Below are 20,780 nucleotides of genomic sequence, written 5' to 3'. Positions count from 1 at the left end.
TTTTTTTTTTTTGTTGATAAGTTTCCTGATAGCGAGTCAATAAAATTGTAGAGAAAAAGTCTAAAAACGAACAAAATCATAATATTCATTACATTATGTAGATGAAGATTGTATCTCTACAAAATACCGATCTGAACACATACATGCAAGACAAAAAGCGAAGATAAATGTTCTGAGAATGCTTTTTCTGCCGACCAAAACCCCTCATCATTATGGTTAAGGTATTGCCTCCAGAAGGTCAAGGTATGCACCTAGACAAAATTGGTGATACCTTGACCAGTTCGAATATGACCAAAACTCATAAGAAAGACTTTGGGTTCGTTTTTTTAATTCAAAAAAGGTTTGTAAAGTGCCCTAAACATTAAAAAAAAATATATAGCCCTTAAATTGGTCTTCTCGGATTGAAAATTTCATTGACGCCCCGCGAAACCGTGTCAAACGACTTCGACAGACGAATTTTCACAATAAATATAGTGGCTACACCGCCACAAAACAAGCACGTTCGAACGTGCCGAATTTGAATTTTTTCAAGGGATTGTGAACCACCTACTATTAAATTCGCTCTGTATGATTGCATATGTCAGTTTTGTCGACTAGATAGCGAAATTTCGACGCGACCATGAAATTCGCTGCAGTGTTTTGTCACATGGCCATTATTTTAAGTGCGTTTAAAAGTTTCCAATTCATTTTCACTGAAACTTTTATACACGGGGCGATCGATAATGTTTTGCTTCTATTATATATAAGTAAAGTTAGAGAAGTTAAAATTAGTGAGTCGATTTGCAACCATAGAGTTATATAAAAAGTTCTATTTCTACCGGTAACTTTTTTGCAACATTTTAGAATACGTTATATTAAGAAGTCTATGGCCCAGCTCTAGTGCAGGGAAAAGATTTTGGCGGAGCAATCAATCTAACACGAAGGGAAACTTCTGAAAATGAGCTTTGTGTGGCGCTTACTATTTAAAAGATATAATATTTTATGGTTTATAGAATTCGCTGTATGAGGATTGAATTAGTTTTCTTAGCGAATACGTCTTTAAGGTTGAGTGTCGGAAAGGTCGGCATTTCATATAAACCAATCATAGCACGTGACAAGTAAGGCGCCAGCTGGTGCAATGAGTACTCATATAGTCTCGATTGTCTTTATTGAAATAAATAAAAGTGTTGCGTTAGCTAGAGACAGTCTAATCCAGTCTACATTATTTTTCTGTTGAGAACTGATCCGACAAGATGGCGTCCGGAGTTGCAAAGAATATGGAGACGTGGAAAGCAAAACTTGAAAAGTTTCTTCACGAGAAGAATGCATTCACGAATTTGTTGGAAAAAATGGAGCAGAAGACAGGAGTGAAAAGAATATACTTCGCCTTTGGTAATTTAGAGTGCAATTTTAATTACATGATGCCAATCTAGAAGATCACAACAGCAACGTTACTGAACCGCATACGCGGTGTAGTCCGAGTAGTCGTCAGTATGACAGCAAAAGATAGAACTATTTCATATTTATAAGAGAGTCGCACGTAGACCCCACTTGTCTGCCTTATATTTCTATAATCTAGTACCCTACTATGTCTATTAGTTCATGATCTGATATAATATGTTCTGTCATGGACAAGTTTTAATTTACTATAAAGCCTATATTGGCTATTATTAGAATTATTGGCTGTCCTCTTTTCAGTCAGTCAGTGCAGTGGTCTAAAGGTTGGCCCACACAATGGTCATCAGCTCAGCAATTTATTTGTCTTGTTTGCCATTTGTCTCAGCAGTATATTATATATGAATATTGAGTGAACAGAATGTTTGGAGAATCACATTTTGCTCATCATATTTAAACATGAATTGAGATATCAACTCAGTTGTGTAGGTCATTTCCACGGTATTCGGTTAACTCGATGACATGTCAACTCAGCGACAAATTTTTGTTGGTTAACTCTGGGACAAACTATCGCGTTGATGGTATGCAGTTTCCAATCCTAATTCTTGAATTTTACGGAAGACTGTCTGAGCCCAGTGAAACCCACAGCCCCTGATCTGAATATCGGGAAATGCTGTGGTAATTTTACAACATTAAACGTTGCATCTATATACCATGTCTTCACCTTGGCTAATAACTGCAACTGTTCTTCAGAACGGAAAAAACTTTCAATTTGTCGCCGAATTAACTCGAGTTTGTTACCTAGTTAACTGTCTCTGGGTTGACATATCACCGAGATGACTGGTATTCATTTCCACGGAAGGTTGCTGATAGCCAGTTGCAGTGGGCTTAATTTGGTTGACAGTTGCAATAATTTTGATTGGTTTACATGGCCTTATTTTTGCTTTGTCAATTTTTACCACAGAGGCAATTTTATTGGTGTGATCTCATATAATTATAGTATATATTATACCGAATATGAAAAACCCACCAGGGCTCTCTGCCATTTGCAGTTCTGAACAGGTGAATTGATTACTTTTGTCACAACCAGAGCTTTTTTAACATTCTTGCTGGTGTTATAGAATGATATCTTTCATGACTTATACTGAAAATGGTATTTCTGCCCTGGTAGTTGACAAAGCCTACAGAGTCTAAGGTTAGCTTACGACTTGCTTATATAATACCATCAGCTTTAACTCACAACGAACATTACAAGGGGGACTGGTAGCTTAAAATATTTGAAATATTTATGAATTTGAGTTTTTTATTTTCTTTACTATTTTGTGCAAACACATAGACTGACATTAATAATTTTTCTAACTTCAATCAGGCATGTAAATATATCATATAGAGACTACAACTAGGTCAGCATGTGACTGAATAAAAATGTACCAGTTTAAAAAATGTTTATTTACAGCTTTTATTGTATGATATAAATATGTACATGCAATATGAGGTCAATGTTGAATTTATTAGACCTGAGAGTAATGATGTGGAGATAATTAGTGGCTATAGTCTGTTTCATATTTCTAAATACTTATAAATCTATTATTACCTAGAAAGATTATCATCATAGCCTAACGAAACATGATAAATCTTTTCATTTATGCCTGGGAATTTAGAAAATAAAAATATTATCCACTGAAACACAGTATTCAGGAACATGAAAACCTTTGAGTAAATTTAAAACTTTAATTAATCAGTTTTAAATACAATCTGACATTGACTTGTCATTGAAACTGTAATATTTTTACTTCCAGGAATTGTCGTTCTACTTGCTCTGTACTTGATGATTGGCTATGGTGCACAGTTCTTATGTAATTTCATAGGCTTTTTATATCCAGCTTACGCTTCGTGAGTATATTACATTCAGTTTTCATCTCTGCTTTTAAGGTTTTACTATGGTTATTACAATCTTGTATTAAAATTGAACAAAAGATATCAAGAGGATATATTTAGAAATGCCATTTATAAAAAGAAGTAATCTGAGTCAACTTTAGTACATGTTGTATAGGATTTCTTTATAAGCTTTATAGTACTGTATCTGACATTGGAAGTGGCAATTTTGCAATCAGATTACAACGCACATAGTACAGAAGTTAATCATTAAAAGGATTGTTGAGAGGTTTTCTAGTCTTTTTATACGCCCACATGGAAATCTACGTCTTTTAGTGCTTAGTTTTAAGGAATGGAAGAGTTGTTTCATGGGTAATTTCCAGTTAACTCTTTCTGGAATTGCAGGAACCACAGGCATTGGACGAAGAATTGGAATGTCCCAAAATAGAAGTCAAAGGTGTCCCCTATACACAAAGTCTTGAAATCTCTTTTCAATCCCTTTAAAAGGGTTGGTGCATAAATTCTGTTGAATGTTAAATGAGGAAGTTAATTGTTATTTATGTGACTAAACAATTATGCCACTTGCTCAAAGTGACAAAATATTGAAGAAGTGAGGTTTTTAATTGGTAACTTATGTCTTGACATTATAAGAATATACTACTGATTTTAAAACTAACCCACCATCTTCATTAGCCCACAAGGTGCAGAAGAGTAGGACGTAAAACTCCATTTATTTCATTTCATTTAAAACTAACCCATCTCCCTCCCTCTAAAGATGTATGTAGTGTTTTCTCAGTTCAGTCACGAATATACCGTACTGCAGATATGTAGATAAAATATGAATATTGTAGGTTTAAAGCTATAGAAAGTACAAAGAAAGATGATGATACACAGTGGTTAACATACTGGGTAGTATATGGTGCATTCAGTTTAGTGGAATTTTTTGCTGATATTTTCCTCTTCTGGATTCCTTTCTACTGGCTGTTGAAGGTAGATGTCAAACTTTTTACTATTAATCTCCGGAACTTGAGCATACTGAACTGCAATTTCTTTTTGAAAAGGGGAAAACTTGATACTAATTAGGATATTAATCAGTCATAGATCTTGGTTGCTCTTACTGGTGTTACTCAATGTTAGAACATTAAAGATTCCAAGTAAACAAACTAACAGGAGTCTTAAGAAAAAGCAAATTGTGTTCAGCTCAAAATAGGCATTAAATATTAATGTTTCAATTTCAGTGTATATTCTTGGTGTGGTGTATGGTACCAGCTCCATGTAATGGTTCAGACACTATTTACAATAAAGTTATCAGACCATTTGTGTTGAGACATCAAGATAAAATAGATAAAGCTTTAGATGAAGCTAAGGATGCCATGAAAGAAGGTAGATATAATCAATTTGCCCCATTCCAATCTTCAGTCAGACATCTGTGACTCTTGGAATTCCACTAAAAGTTAGGGATTTATGACTTCACTTTCGCAAAAGCTGCCATTGATTTTTAAAGGACCTTTGCGATAGTGAAGTTATGAAATGCATTGGTTAAGTGGATTTACAAGAACTTCATACGTCTGATTGACAATTGGAATGGTGGAATCAATACTATCAGGGTTACCTATACAAATGAAAATTTTAGAAAACATTTTTTACAATCCTTTTAACAGTGACAAGTGTTTTCGTCCGGATCATTATTTATGTTAAATAAATAGTTATGGAAACTAAACTTTCAAACATAAAATCTTACATAACGGAACACAATTTCATGGATACTACTCCTTAGTTTTATTACACACTACGTTTCAACAATCTACATTGTCATCTTCAGGTCACATCACTTCACTTCACTTGTTGAAACGTAGTGTGTAATAAAACTAAGGAGTAGTATACCATGAAATTGTGTTCCGTTATTTAATGTGATCTCTACCCCTAAATGTCGCTAAAGGAATAGATATAAAATCTATCTTCATATCTTAAAGTATAATGAAGTGAGAGTTTTAGGGTGTTCAAGTACTAGATAATGCTTGGAAGCTTTTCAACAATTCTTTTTTTTTTTTTTTAGTCTTTCTTTTGTGTTCACCCAAATTTCTGCATTAATTAAAGTGTTAAGTTATTTTGACAATTTAAAGCTTTGTATTTAAGCCTTAGATGAGTATCATAAAAGTAAAGGTATGGGTAGATTTGATTTAAACTCTAAATTAAGGCAGCTTTATTATTTCATCTGACATGCAATGTAACTTGCAGCATAAGCTATTACCAAATATCTCTTTTGAAATCTTATTTGACTCTCACTTCTATTTGAATGCAAAATCTTTTAATTAAGCCTTTTAAATGAGCCACTGATGTAAAAAATGTATTCCTCTTCGTTCTTACTTCAAAATCCTTGAAACTTAAAATAAAATTTCTTGAATGACTTGAAATCTTGACTTACATCGGTTATCTATGTTAAAAGTGATTTCTCTGGATACTCTACTCTTATTAAAGGGACATTCTGCTTTATTTTTGTAGGTCCAAATCCCTAATTGTAGAGAAATATGAATCCTACGTATTCTTTTGGTTTCAACTAATAATAAAGCCTTTATAAAGCCAAACAGCAAACTAAGTTAAACTGATCAATTAACAATTAGTACTCTCTGTTTTGAATTAACCCTTTTCAAACAAATTCAAATTCAAGTAGATACATAGATCTATATAAAGAACATACTTTAGAAATATTTTTAGGTACTATTTACTTTTTTGACATTGAAAATTTTTTATAAAAAAAGCAGAAGGCCTCTTTAAAGTCTTTGACTCTAGAAGTCCAAAACCTTTACCTAGAATGAAGATGAATGATTAATTTCATGTTAATGTTACAAAAGAGTATTTAGGGAGGGGACCAAGCTCACGTATCTTACTAATTCTATTTAATGTGTGTTTAATAGTGTTTGGATATGCCAAGAAACAATTAAGTGAGGGTAAGTTGGTAATCTCAGCCATCCTGGGATTGAAAGGTATCACAGCATGTCCAATTCTACACTCTTTCAAGATTTCTGTCAGATTTAAAGTGGGAACAAATATCTACTTTCTTCATTAAAGTATTTTCTGTTTTATTTTGTTAAATAAATTCTGTTCATATTTTAAGAATTCAAGTTTCTAGATTTAAGTTGTTTACCACTTTGTTGATTTAAGTTGGGAGAAGGGTGCACTTGTTTTGAACCTCTTTAAATATGCAGTTTTCCCCATTCTGAAAGCTTCCTTGCTATAAATCCTTGTTAAGAAAATTTCATCCCTTGATTTGAAAAAATTGTTTCAAGATACTCTGTTCTTTTGAAATTATTAAATGTTGAAAAACAAAAGTTTAGTATCTAAATACCTACTCCAATGCAGTTTGTAAATGCTTGACATATACTCTTAAAGTTGAATCCATTTAATTAATGGAGATTCCATACACTATGAAAAAATCTATATATATATAAAATGCCAATTGCTCTGTTAAGGGAAAAGCTTAAACCTGTTGTACATTGTAAAATGTTTTTTGCAAATTTCAAATTGATTTCAATACCCAATTGTTGGGGGGTGGGGTCGGTGATTATGATGTAAATGGTCTTCTGAAAAAGTAGAAATTTACGATAATTGCATAATTCCTTCAAAAATATCTCAAACTAAGAATTTTCTTTTGAGAAATGACGACTTGTCTAACTTTCAAACACGGACAATTCCGGACACACATAGATTTGATGGCTCAAATTATTAGGCTGGGCTGTAAATAATATTTCTGATTGGCTTGGCTTTAAAAAATCCGGTTTCTGAGACTCAAGTATGATTGGTCAAGTAAATGGTCTATTATTGTGCTACAAGTGTGACATGTTTTCAGGAATTCTGAAATAATTGACTTATAAAGTCTCCTTAATAATTTGTTTGTTATTTAAGCACAAGAAGCTGGTCAAGACATGTTAACTGATGAAGCTGTAAGAAGAGTTGTAAATGATGCTAAACTTGATTAAAACCTTAGTCATATCTGTATACTGCTCAATACATAGTCTGTTGTCTTAGCAACAGGAAGTATCCATTTTGTTTTGAGAATTGTTTTGAGTACCCTACTTCACTTGACAAAATGAATTTACATGTATAACGATTTACTGTTTGTTTCAAAATTCCTTCCATGTAACCTTTTATATTAACATTTTTAATAATATCACTTGGGAAAGACGTATTTGGTAGCAATTTCATCTTTGTCACTATTTCCGTCTGTGTCATGTAGCTTTTTGTTTAAATCTCGCATCTTTTCTTGCTACATGTATAAAATAAGTAAAAAAAAAGTCTTGAAAAATAAGAAGCCAGCAATTATGTTCTAAATGATGATTGTTGTATATAGCTAATTTGAATTAAATTAAATTGTATATATTTTATTTTATATCAACTATATTGTAAGAGGAAGTATTGGTAGGGTAGACTTAGTGCAATAGTTTAGAATTGTTGAGAAAGAAATCTTGTTTTTCATTTAATCACAGGTACTTGCCCAGTGCTAAATGTGCTGCTCTTAAGCCATTATGTCTTGTGATATTCAATGAATTGTCTCATTTAACAGTAGTATGGTTAAGAATTAACAGCTATTAGTTGGTACCAAGTTTCCCCTAATTTGTGTTCATATTTATAATTGTATAGTCTGCTTAAAAAATGCACTGCTTAGTTTTGCCTTATATAGTCTCAATGCAATTTTCAGATAAACTAAATATATAACTAAATTTTTAGTAGATTTATTAGTGTAATGTTGTAGAAGCTATTTCAAATCATGAGGCCCTCCATGCCTTTACATTGTTAATAGTTGCTCCTTTACAATCAAGGAACAGACCTTTTTTTGTAAACATGCTTGAAAATATCTGCCTATCACATATTGTAACAACTTTCATTTTGATAGTCAAGTTGAAGATGATCGTTTGACAGTTGATTAGATTTAGTGTCAAGCTTATGTAGATTGCTATTATTGTGATGACATTATGAGCAAGACTTGACAACTGCCAGACAATTGACAGGCAAGTCGTTATATTTTTAGGCTTGTGTGGAATCATTCTGGTCATTACATCATTAGGGTGTCATCAAGAGGCATTATGTTGTATTGTGGACTTGTATTTCCAACTACTAAAACCTATTATTCCAATATTTTATTTATTATGTAACCACCATCTTTTTTCACATTATTTTGTTGGTCTTTAATAAACAGTAATCCTTGTATATATTGTATATTTTTTGTTGATGTCAGTGATTAATCCATGCAGGATTGCTGAATGACTTGCATTCGCTTGAGCAAGATTAGCCAATTGCTAAGAAGTCATTTTCCAGAGAAAAATAATATAATGCATTTCATTGTCTTAAAGACTTTTAATCAGATGAATATCAAGATCTGCTTAATCTACATTTCATTTAAAAAGGGTTAAAAAAAAAAACTCTAGCTTCTTTTGTCTTTATTCGAACCATTGAGTCACTGAAAACTAAGATGGTTACGTCATTTGAATTAATAGCCTATGTGACTGATCAACGGTGAGGAAATGTGCTTAAAACTGCTGAAAGTAAACTTCATCTGAAAGTGTCATTAAATAGGTTCATAATGATGTAAAATATGAGTAGTTTTGAGTTCAAAAGGATTGGATTAAAAGTTGTTTGAGTAGACAGTTTCACTGTAGTGATATGCTTTACCTTTTTTTTTCTTTGCAATATGAGCCTCCTTCTGAGTATACTGGTTTATTGCACCAATAAGTTAATTTGTACTCTTTTCACAAAGTTATTGGTAAAAACTCTGACCTTATCAATCCTCACATTCTCACAAGTATACAAAATTTGATCTAAATTGGATAAAAACTAACATCTATCTTGTTCACACGAAATGTTGAAAGACGAAGTAGGGCGATAGCAGTAAAAGTCTTGAAATAATTTAAGATTTATTGCATAGTGACAAAAGGATATAAAGTTGAGATCAAAGTTGAAACACAAATCAAGTTGAGCTGACAGTCAAAAAGCTAGAAAAAAAAAGTACTCTTATTTACAAACAAAATAGTTACACTTGCTGGCTCTGGAGTTAGACAAAGAATGGAGTCAAACAACACTAATTGACATTGGCTCCTTGTGTAGTCACAAGAACTAAATAATTGAAATACCATAAAGTTAGATCACTAAGCCATATGAATTCATTGGATGTCAAAATTCTACCTTAGTTAATGTAGTCAGAAGGTTAATTCATATCAAGGACAAGTCCAAGACCCTTTCACAATTTGAAATTGTCCAGGACATATCCATGTTTTGAAATGTCAAGATCATTAATACTATTGGCTTATTATATTTCATTTAAAAAAACAGGCATAATAATGAACTGAAGTTTTTGTGTACTTCTAACTATTTTCGCACATCTCCATACAATTTTTCATATACTCTCTCATATTAGACATATCACCTAATGCTGACTGCACCATTTCATAAAATATCACAGACCATAAACGTTGAAATTCAGATTGTTTCTTATTGTTAAATATTGTCTCTTTAGAAAATTCATTGATGAAATTTTTAGCTATTTTCTTCTTTCCTTCTGATTCCTGAAAAATTGAAAAAACATACCAATGCAAAATTTGTTAAAAGTTAAAATATTCAACTGAAGTTGAAGTTCTATATAGAAACTCAATACTATACAATAAGCTACTGGAGCACTGCATTGAATATTATTATCATCTATTGATTTTGGAATTGTTTAGGATGGGTCATTCTGTTAAAAACATTGTCAGAAGTATCTAAGTGGTCTAACATTTCAAAGTTAATTATAGCAATCATCAGGAAGACCAAACAAAGGTAACTGAAAGGCAACAGATAAAATGATTTCACTTCCAATCATATAGAGCAAAATGCAGAAGTTGCAAAGGACAAGGTGACCCAATATTATTTCAAAATTTTTAACATATTTTGATAGCCTTGCAGAGTAAATATAATTAGTGATAAAGTAGAAGACCTGTTTGTAAAATGACACAGTTGACCTCTCTTTTGCCAAACATCATTCCAATACTGGTATGACATAGACCTCTCAAGGCAAGGGAATTTGAGATCAGATTTCCAGGCCATTGAAAAATGTCTGGTTATATCAGCTTTTGTTTCTTTCAGACAATTACTTCCATGTAAGGATGTTGACAAAAAAATTGACAGAGGTTTGATCAAGTCAAAAGATTGCCTTATTTCAACCTAGTTTTTTTTTTTTTTTACTAGAATGAGTAGAAGCCATGTTTATTGCTGAAAACTCTGCATAGCAATTTTTAAATAAGTAAAAAGTGTGTACCTGTTGTTTTGTAAGATTATCAGCACTCTGATAGGTCAAACCAGCTCTACCTACAAATTCTCCTTGAGCTTTCTCAGCATGTTTATCACCTTTTCTATTTTTATCTTCACTTAAAGCTACCAACTGTTTTTTTCTGAAATCAAAAAATGCTGGTCTACTGGTAGAAATTTCTCAAGCTCATATTCAACTGATCTATTCAGATCACAATATAAGGGATGATTTTAGTCTTATAATGACATGTCCATGGTAATTGATAGGGAAAGTTTGAGAGCAAGGCAAGTGACCTAGAAAAGTCACTATTCTATTTTACTCTAATGGTATTGGAATAAGATCATTGTTACGAGTATTGGGACTTGTCTCTTGAAATAATTATCATTATGAAATATGCATTATGATCCTTTCTCTTCAAATTACACAACACTGAGGGCCCTGGCAACAATATTAGCAGCTGTAGGTTATAGAAAGTAGTAAACCACAGTACCATGTATTTATCTCTGAAACCCCTACAAAGAATGTATTTGAATACAAACCTAGTTTCACCAAGAAGAGATAATAATCGAGATTGTGGTAGTTGAGATGTGGTAATATGAGACAAGGGTCCAAACAATTTTTCAGCATTTACTATATCTGATGGACTGACCTATAATATAAATAAAGCTCTCTTTACATGGATATAGATCTAAAATAATTTAGCTCTTTAGAATGAAAACTCGATGTCAGACATGGGGGAGGGAAAAAAAGGAACTATTATGGAGAGCAAATATTAAAGAGTACCAATGTAATTCTTTATAAAATGCCAAAATATTCAAAATGTGTATTTTTTACCTGTAACCTGATAAGTTAAATAAGGCATAAAGAAGACTATTGGTAGGTATCATTTTTATATCTATGTTCAAAGATGTAACAAATCTAACCTACCTCTATGTCATTAATTTTCTTCAATGAAAAATGAGCTAAACGAAAGATAGTATACATTCTCCATAATGTAAATTTAGTAACTGGATTTCCATCTAGATCTATAGTCAAATTATCCAGTCTTCTTACATGAGATAATGCATTAATTTGTTGTAAACTGTGGATATTTGTAGCACTAAATACCAGTGTCTAAAATTAAAGATATTGTCTTTCTCAAAAAGCATAAAAATAATATTGAAGACACATAACCCATCGTTTAATGAGCTTGCTGACAGCTTGCAGCATTGGACTAGCCAATCAATCTTATTTTTCAATGTTGATCTTTTATGAAAATCTGAATTTGTGTATGTACTTTATCAAGGGAACCTACAGGAACTAGTATAAGGTGTGATGACAATGAGCATACTCTAGAAATCACAGGTTGTGGAATCAGTTTGATACATACCTGCGTAGCTGGAAATCTGGTTCGTATTTTGTGTAATATTTTAGCAACATGTTCAAAGTCTACAAATTTAAATACAATAGTAGTAATTGATCCTGCTGCCTGAATTCCCCAGTTTCTTTCTAAATTCTCTAGGGCTTGATGTCCATATAGAGTAAAAGTATCACCATCTAATTCAGCATACTCACTTATACCTTTATCAATATTAGTAATACCACTCTTTTGACTGCAATAAAAAAGATTCTTTACAAATTCCAATAGTTCCTACTAAACTACCCAAACTGACAACTGAAAAATTTAAATGTTCATGATTTAAGCTAAATAAACATTACTAATCTGACCTATAAACAACTGTTTCTTTTAAAGGAGGTGGTTTTTCTGGTCTCTTAGTAGATGTCTTGGGTCTTTCATTAGTAACTGCAGAAGAACTATCAAATGAAAACTCTGTTAAATTACTGTGAGCACTTTCTGGTCTGGATGATTTGACACTTCTCTTTTCACTAAAATAATAATGTATACTTTACACATGATGCCATTTATTAGAATTCAGTTTAAAATAAAATAATGCAAACTCACCAAACATTGTTTTAAATTTTAAAGCAAATGAGTTCTTGACTTGACTTTATTTCTCAGTAACATTCAAAAAAAACTTCTGTAGTGTTCAACTGTGATTTTAGAAATATTTGTATCAAATTAAACCAGTTTTTTTTATCTTCTCATTAAATCATGAAGGATATAGTTTATAGTTTATTTTTCTGGAATATTTTGCTCTAAAAGGTGCTATATAACAAATTATAAAAGCATTCAGCTTTAAACCAATATCTGGTCAAGGTCTAAGCTGTTTTAGTTTGAGGTCAAGCTCAAATAATATTAAATGCATACATACATACATAATATAGGATTCCCATACCTAGAGACTGATTCACTATCATCTTTATCATTGTGAAATAATATATCACTATTCTTTAGTGTACCAATATGGTTTGCAAATAATTCCGGCATAGGAGATGTTCGTATTAAACTCCCAGTTTTAGCTATATGAGATCCTTGTTTTAACTCCCAATTTCTTTTCACCCCAGATATAGCTATTCTACGCTTCTCCTAAAAGAGATCACAAAATCAATGAGGAGATATGAAATGGATCAAATAATCATTATGGATCATTCAAGATAGAAACAAAGTGTCTTACAGTTCGATGCACAACACCTGCAAAGATGGCATCTCATTTTGCCAAATATTATATGGCTGCATCTTGAGAACATCTCAAATGATTATCAATCTTGATAAAGAATGAAAAATTAATTGGTAAAGCCTAATTAACTCGAATAAGAAATATTTCATTCAAAAGCTGACCTTCATAATAGCTATTTTATTACTCTCCCTTCTCTTCTCAGCTTCTTTTCTAGCCATAACTAAAGCTATTCTTCTTTCTTCCTCCTACAATATCAATCGTACGATCAGTGTTTATTCTATTTTGATAACCCAAAGAAATCTAGAGCTAATAGTCATAACAAAATTAACATGAATATTACATATAGTAGAAAGGGAACAGCAACACTATTTATTTCTGCCTTGCAATCTACAGGGCTGTTCTTTGGTATCATTTATACATGTATAGATAGTTAAGATTATGTTGTGTGTTCATGTTACTTACTGAGACTTTCTTCATATCAAGTTGTTTTAACTGCTGCATATTTCTCAATATAATTTGTTTATAATACTGATCTTGACACAGTGGATTACCATCTAGTGATATTTCAGATAAACAATGTGATTCACTTAAACACTGTATATCTTCAAAACTAGAAAATAGAAACAGTATGATGCATTGGAGAAATCTATAAATATTTCTCTTACCAGACCAAATAGAAGAAAATATAAATACTTACCAACTAATATCATTTATACTCAGAAATAACCTCTGTAAATTAGGTAAATTATCAACATCTATCTGTAAAAATAACGAAGTCAATACGGATATCATACTGGGCAGAAATAATAGGAAAAGTCTTCACAAAAAATTGGGACATTGTTGTAATTGTAATTTGAGCCAGTTTAGTTAGTTAGAATGATTTAATCATATGATGTTTATTGAAAAGCTACATAGGGAAAACAGATACCATAGCTACATGAAAGATTGAGATATTTTGTTTTATACTAATTTTTCATAAACTCAGCTGTAATGGATATGGATAATCATCAGCCTAGACAGGCTGAAGAAGGATCTATAGCCTGATTATCTGGTCAATCACCAAAATGACTGAATATTGCAAGTTTTAAATTGTATTTGTTCTTTGTTAAGAAAATTCATTAGTAGCCAATCAAAATAATGGACTATGACAGAAGAATGCATATGAAGTAAATAGGGAAACAGACATTGACATGTTGAAAATATACATACCACAGTTTGTATTTGATTTCTACGAAGATTTAATTCAGCTAAAGCATCCATGCCACTGATATTATCAACATGTACTATTTGATTACCAGCTAAATTCAATACCCGTAATTCACCAAGATGTGATAGATTTTCTATAATCTGAATCTACAATATAATGGTACAATAGTAATTCACCAAGTAATGATAGATTTTCAATTATCTGAATCTACAATATAATGTTACAATAGTAATTCACCAAGATGTGATAGATTTTCTATAATCTGAATCTACATTATAATGGTACAATAGTAATTCACAGAGTAATGATAGATTTTCAATTATCTGAATCTACAATATAATGGTACAATAGTAATTCACCATATCAATTAAAAAAACAATGAATTTTAAGCTGTGACAGGAGAGTAATCTTAACCTTCATGCAAGAATTTTCAACTAACCTGATTACCATGTAAATCTAAAACATCCAGTTTAGTTAAAGCCTCTAAATTTTCAATTTTTCTTATTCTGAAACAAAAAACATGAAAGGTCAAAGACAAAACGATTTCCATTTCATCCTGATGGTATTGTGCTAAGTGAGAGACTGAAATGAGAATACAATTTGTATGAAAAGCACAGCTACAGGGGAGCTAACTCTACACATCTTGACCACTTTTTCCTTAGCACCTTGTTCATATTTACAAATTAGAGTTACTAGAATTCACAAAAACAAATACTATGGTGAGTGGGTTTGTCACGTTTTGAAAAAAATGTTTAGAATCCAAATAACTAATTTTTACATTGATATTAAGTAAATTTTTCTCACCTATTTTTACCCAACATTAAAACACGAAGAGATCTTAATGAATTTAATCCTGTTATTTCCTCTATATGATTATCATAAAGATCTAGGAATATAAGACGTTTTAAAGTACTCAGATGTTGTATTTGAGAGATGTAGTTATGTTGATAGTTCAACAGACGTAGCTGTTCTTCTCCCTCTAATATAGGACATATCTTTAATTTACGTCTGAAATGTATAATGACCATTTTCTGTTCTGCAGTTCTATACAACATGGCATAAAAAGTATAGAATACACTTATATTAAGAGCCACATAATCATTGCATTATAGAATTGGTGATGGGATGTTGAAAGTTGAAACAGGGCTGATTCTCAGAAGCACTGGCCGTAGCATCAGAATTTTTCTATCTTTGTGGGGGATTGCAACCCACAGCACCTAATAGCCTAGCAGACAAAAATGCAACTTGCTACTAACTGAGCTATTCAATTTTCTTTTTCACAGTGCGTTCTTTGAACGTCCAGGTTACATTTAACTTTACTTTAAATATTTGCAATTGTTGTAACTCGCAAAGTTTGGATTTGTCACCCAACAAGTTTTGCATATAAATACCTCACTACTTGGGACAATTAGTGAAAAGTTACATTTGTTTGGACCTTCTACTTTCAAACAAGTGGTTGCCTAGCAAGATACGCCCACTTTCTTGATACATTTTCAGTATATCAAGGGCAGTCACCTATCTGTGTCAAATAATACCAAAAATCTAATTTGTTCAAGATATTGTTGATTTAAACAAACACACATTATTCAATAAAATTCTGACAAAAACTGTCACCTCTAACGCTAAGAAATTTTGATGCATTTTTACTAAGTCATGGGCAATAACTCAAATTCCGTTGATTGAAAAATTGTCACATATAATCTTGACTAAGATCTCATCATTAAAAATAATCATATCAAATTTCATTTAAATCGGATGAAACTGTAGTCTGTATTGTGTTCACAAACAAATTTTGAAGCGTTTTACAAAGTCAAGGGCAATAACTCAAAAACCGTTCATCGAAAGTGCATCAAGTTAGAATTTGTTCGAGATCTTATCAATTTCAATGATCACACCAAGTTTCATCAGAATCAGTTGAAAACTGTAGCTTCAATCCTGCTCAACGTGTTTTAACAAAGTCAAGGGCAATAACTCAAAGATAGCTTGCGTTGCAAGGTAACATACGCCCACTGGCAGCTGTCAGAAATAATAAAAGTCTTTAGTGACTAAAGTACGAATTTTCTCATATTGAAGAAATTATTTATGCTGAATAATTCCACAAAATTTTTTAAAATCAATAATTTATCAATAACCCAAATACAACAAACAATTAAATCACACAGCTCTAATCAAGGGCAAAAAAAAACTTTTGACGCATGTTTACAAAGTCAAGGGCAATAACTCAAAAAATGTTCATCAAAAATATTTCTTGTTAGAACTTGTTCGAGATCTTATCAATTCCAATGATCACACCAAGTTTCATCAAAATCGGTTGAAAACTGTAGCTTCTATTGTGCTTTAATTTAAGGCATTTACTCAAAAAATTTTCATCGAAAATGCGTCAAGTTAGAACTTGTCAGAGATCTTACCATTTTCAATGATCACACCAAGTTTCATCAGAATCGGTTGAAAACTGTAGCTTCTATAGCGCTCACGAACTAATTTTGACATGTTTCTTGTTAGAACTTGTTCGAGATCTTATCAATTCCAATGATCACACCAAGTTTCATCAAAATCGGTTGAAAACTGTAGCTTCTATTGTGCTCACGAACTAATTTTGACATGTTTTCACAAAGTCAAGGGCAATAACTCAAAAATCGTTCATCGAAAATTCGTCAAATTAGAACTTGTCCGAGATCTTATCAATTCCAATGATCACACCAAGTTTCATCAGAATCGGTTGAAAACTGTAGCGTCAATCCTGCTCACGATCTATTTTTAACAAATTTTGACCCGTTTTAACAAAGTCAAGGGCAATAACTCGAAAACCGTTCATCGAAAATGCGTCAAGTTAGAACTTGTCCGAGATCAATTCCAATGATCACACCAAGTTTCATCAGAATCAGTTGAAAACTGTAGCTTCAATCCTGCTCACGAACTATTTTTAACTAATTTCGAAGCGTTTTAACAAAGTCAAGGGCAATAACTCAATAACCGTTCATCGAAAATGCATCAAATTAGTACTTGTCCAAGATCTTAAACAATTCCAATGATCAAAAACAAGTTTCATCAGAATCGGATGAAAACTGTAGCTTCAATCCTGCTCACGAACTATTTTTAACAAATTTCAAGGCGTTCTAAGTCAAAGGCAATATCTCAAAAACCGTTCATCGAAAATATGTCAAATTCGAACTTGACCGAGATCTTATCAATCTAAAGCATCACACCAAGTTTTATCAAAATCAGATAAAAACTGTAGTCTCTATAGTGCTCACAAGAAATGTTTCCGACGTACAGGGGCAACGACAATATACGACCACATATTCATGTTGGCGTATAAAAATGCAACATTTCACCAATGTATCACGTTAACATAGCATGGTTCTAGTATTTTCTTTGTATTGATATAGACCTCCAACATAAAATTAAACAGTGATGTGGGTTAAAAAAATACATTGATATTAATCTTACCTGTCTAAATTGAGTCGATCAGGATTAGTTGTTCTTTCTTCTGATGTTCTATACACTACTGGTATACCAGGAGCAGACGGACTCTCAGCAAATATAACCCTATCACCTATAACATAATATAATAAATTCTGAATATGATCCTGACTTGACCTCGGTATCCTTATTTCGAAGAGTACCAGTAATAAAAAAATTGATTTGCCAATAAATGAAAAATAATTGTTTTTATGAAGATGCAATAACATTGCAGGAAAGTGTTTACATTTTACAAACAAGTATTCAGCAGAGGATAATTTCAACAAATAAATAAATACATGTACTTTAATAGGTGTCAAGATAGTCAAGATATTTGAGCATTTCCCATACAATTCAAAACATCACTACCAGCAGTCCCTCTTCATTTTTTGCCATTTTTGTATAATTTTAATTTCTTTTTATTCCACTATCTATTGAATTCCACCTGAATTTGCAAAAATTTATTGACATATCTGGGGATCTAACTATATACCTGGTAGAAATGCTGGATGCCGTTGTATTTTAGATGGCCCTGTATTTTGATGAGCTGGTCGTATTCCCCCATCTTCCTCGTCTCCCACTACATCAACTGAACCTAGATCACATGCATTTACTGGTATAATCTGTTTCTTTCCTCCTCTAGTATGTATCGGTATTTTTTCTACAAAAAAGGTTCAAGCATGTACCAGTAATTCAAAGGATTAAATGTCCTTAAAACACCTTTTTTACATGAGATTTATAATTTATATTTTCATCACTAAGTCTTTTTGGTAGAGGATTTATTTCCCAATCTTATTACTATACTAGAGAGTAAATGTAGAGAATGTCAAGTTCAATAGCTATTCTGTATTCCAATGTAACTACTGACTGGAAATACTGAATGATGGTGCAGGGATTATTAGTCTTAGTGACAAGATATCCACTTGCTGCACAATATGTTAAACCTTAAAAATGATTAAAACAAAAAACTTTAAAATTACATGTTGGAGGTTAAAATAATATCTCCATAAAGTCAATACACACCTCCACTTAAAGATGTAGGGGGTTTTCCTAATTCAGCATGCGGCAACAATTTGTACAAAAACATTTTTTAACTACATATAACTGAACTACATTTAATCACATAAATCCAGTTATCATAGTGTACTATCTACTCTCTATTGTAGATATTACTAATCTAGTCCTTTAAAAAAAGAGTAAAAAACCTCCAACCACATGCTATTTCAGCAAAACTGTGAAGAAGTAAAGTATATGACATGTACACAAGGACATAAAAAGGCAAAATATGAGTTAATTTTAACCTAATAAGAGGATTAAGGTGACCTTGTCTCTTACATCATTAATATAGATAATCCAGATTAAAAACCAGATTTCTCTTTTTTTGATTTATGCTAATCAATATGTGATATTGATTTTTTATTTGATTGGTGATATTTGGAAATTTGAATCCTGAACTGTGAAAATCATTTGCTTGACTACCGAGGAACCGTTTTAAACATCAAAGAGAAAAGAAAGAAATAACAATATTTTACAAGGATAAATAACTTAGGTTCACAATTAAGGATTCTTTCTATTAGCTAGTACATGTGCAAGGCCATTTGAGTGTAGATCACTTATTTAAGGTCATCAGATTTCCACATGCTGATTGATATCAGAACCCACAGTCACCATTTGCTTTATGTAACCAAGCTAATGACAAAGAACCAACGCTCTTACTGACTGTGCTAAACAATCCCAAACTTGCTGTATATTAATTAATACAAGAACAGTGTTTCATATGACCACTGTTAATTCTGAGAAAATAATTCAGCTCCAACACAGTACAGAGTCTTAGTAAAACTAATGATTAAATTCAATTTACCAACAAAGCTAAAAACACACTAAGCATAAAAAGCCATTACTGTTTTTGACTGCTTGCACACAAAGCATAAAAATTAGCTGATGGAAAATGTATCATTCACAAGCCTTTAGACATACCGGTACATCTGCTGTAAGTATACATGTAATTCAATTTAAGACATTAAAAGTTAATTATGTTTCATACAATGTATAAAATAACAAGAGAAAATTCTGCATCAAATAGTGTAACAATTTAATCTAAAGCTATTAAAGCAATTGCTAGAGCATCTAAAAAATAAAATCTATGTTATTTTGATTTATTATCGGAATCAATGAGTGGGATGTCACCTTTTATGATATTTACATAAAAAATAAATAAAAAAAAGACCATTAATATAAACTGAAATAGAGTTGGAAAAATTCGAAGCAAATTAAGTAGAACTGAACATAATCCTAACCACAGAAGCTTTAATAAGTTAAAACAGAATATAATGACTAATTAATAGAAATAACATATCTATATGAAAAGCACATTTCTTTAAACAAACCATCCAAACATTTATTGCAGTACAGACACCAGAACAAGTGCTACTTGTCAAACTTGAGTGGGGACATAAGACTGAAATAGGTCAGTTGTCTGATGATCACACAGCGTGAAGCTCTGATTACAACAATAATTACACAATAATTCTGAAGATTTGTCATAGTTGTCATTTGTAGCTATTCAGAAATTTGTTAAACTACACAATTTTATCTGGAACAGAAATGTGCAGATAAATGAGATTCCACTTTATATGATATATTATAACCATATATACATACATTAGTCATGCTGGGAGTAAGCACATTTAAACAAGCATAATCAGTATAAAATACAAGATAAAAGATATCAACTTACGCTTAATTACTGAAAATATTACACATTAAAAATATTTTAATCAAAATTATTCTTTAAAACAATATGATGATTACACAGCCCCTTGACATGCAAAAACAAGTGGTTGCCTAGCAAGATTCGCTCACTTTCCTTATATCAAGGACGAAGATCTCATTATCATAAATGATCATACCAAATTTCATTTAAATCGGATGAAAACTGAATGTTCACAAACAAATTTTGCGTTTTTCATAAATCAAGGGCAATAACTCAAAAAAGTTCATCTAAAGATCGTCAAATGGTCTAAGATCT

At 31.7% G+C, this 20,780-nt stretch overlaps 2 protein-coding genes across 2 annotated transcripts; one reads left to right on the top strand and one right to left on the bottom strand.

Moving 5' to 3' along the window:
* Positions 1–641: 641 nt before the first annotated feature.
* LOTGIDRAFT_149167 (hypothetical protein) lies at positions 642–7,894 on the top strand. The gene is made up of 5 exons (XM_009045618.1): positions 642–1,371; positions 3,174–3,267; positions 4,101–4,239; positions 4,488–4,632; positions 7,153–7,894. The coding sequence occupies exons 1-5, from the start codon at positions 1,233–1,235 to the stop codon at positions 7,224–7,226; spliced, it is 591 nt and encodes a 196-aa protein (XP_009043866.1). The 5' UTR covers positions 642–1,232; the 3' UTR covers positions 7,227–7,894.
* Positions 7,895–9,144: 1,250 nt separating this feature from the next.
* On the bottom strand, positions 9,145–17,982 carry LOTGIDRAFT_208342 (hypothetical protein; the record flags this gene model as incomplete). The annotated part of the gene is made up of 13 exons (XM_009045617.1): positions 9,145–9,806; positions 10,535–10,667; positions 11,065–11,174; positions 11,453–11,638; positions 11,895–12,110; positions 12,810–12,992; positions 13,245–13,328; positions 13,546–13,693; positions 13,781–13,842; positions 14,293–14,436; positions 14,730–14,796; positions 15,095–15,298; positions 17,741–17,982. The coding sequence occupies 13 exons, from the start codon at positions 17,980–17,982 to the stop codon at positions 9,606–9,608; spliced, it is 1,980 nt and encodes a 659-aa protein (XP_009043865.1). The 3' UTR covers positions 9,145–9,605.
* Positions 17,983–20,780: the final 2,798 nt, after the last annotated feature.

This window comes from Lottia gigantea, assembly GCF_000327385.1.
Source record: "Lottia gigantea unplaced genomic scaffold LOTGIsca_1, whole genome shotgun sequence".
Lineage (NCBI taxonomy): Eukaryota > Metazoa > Mollusca > Gastropoda > Lottiidae > Lottia > Lottia gigantea.
Note: the sequence above shows the minus strand (reverse complement) of the source record. Positions and strands in the feature narration are given on the sequence as shown.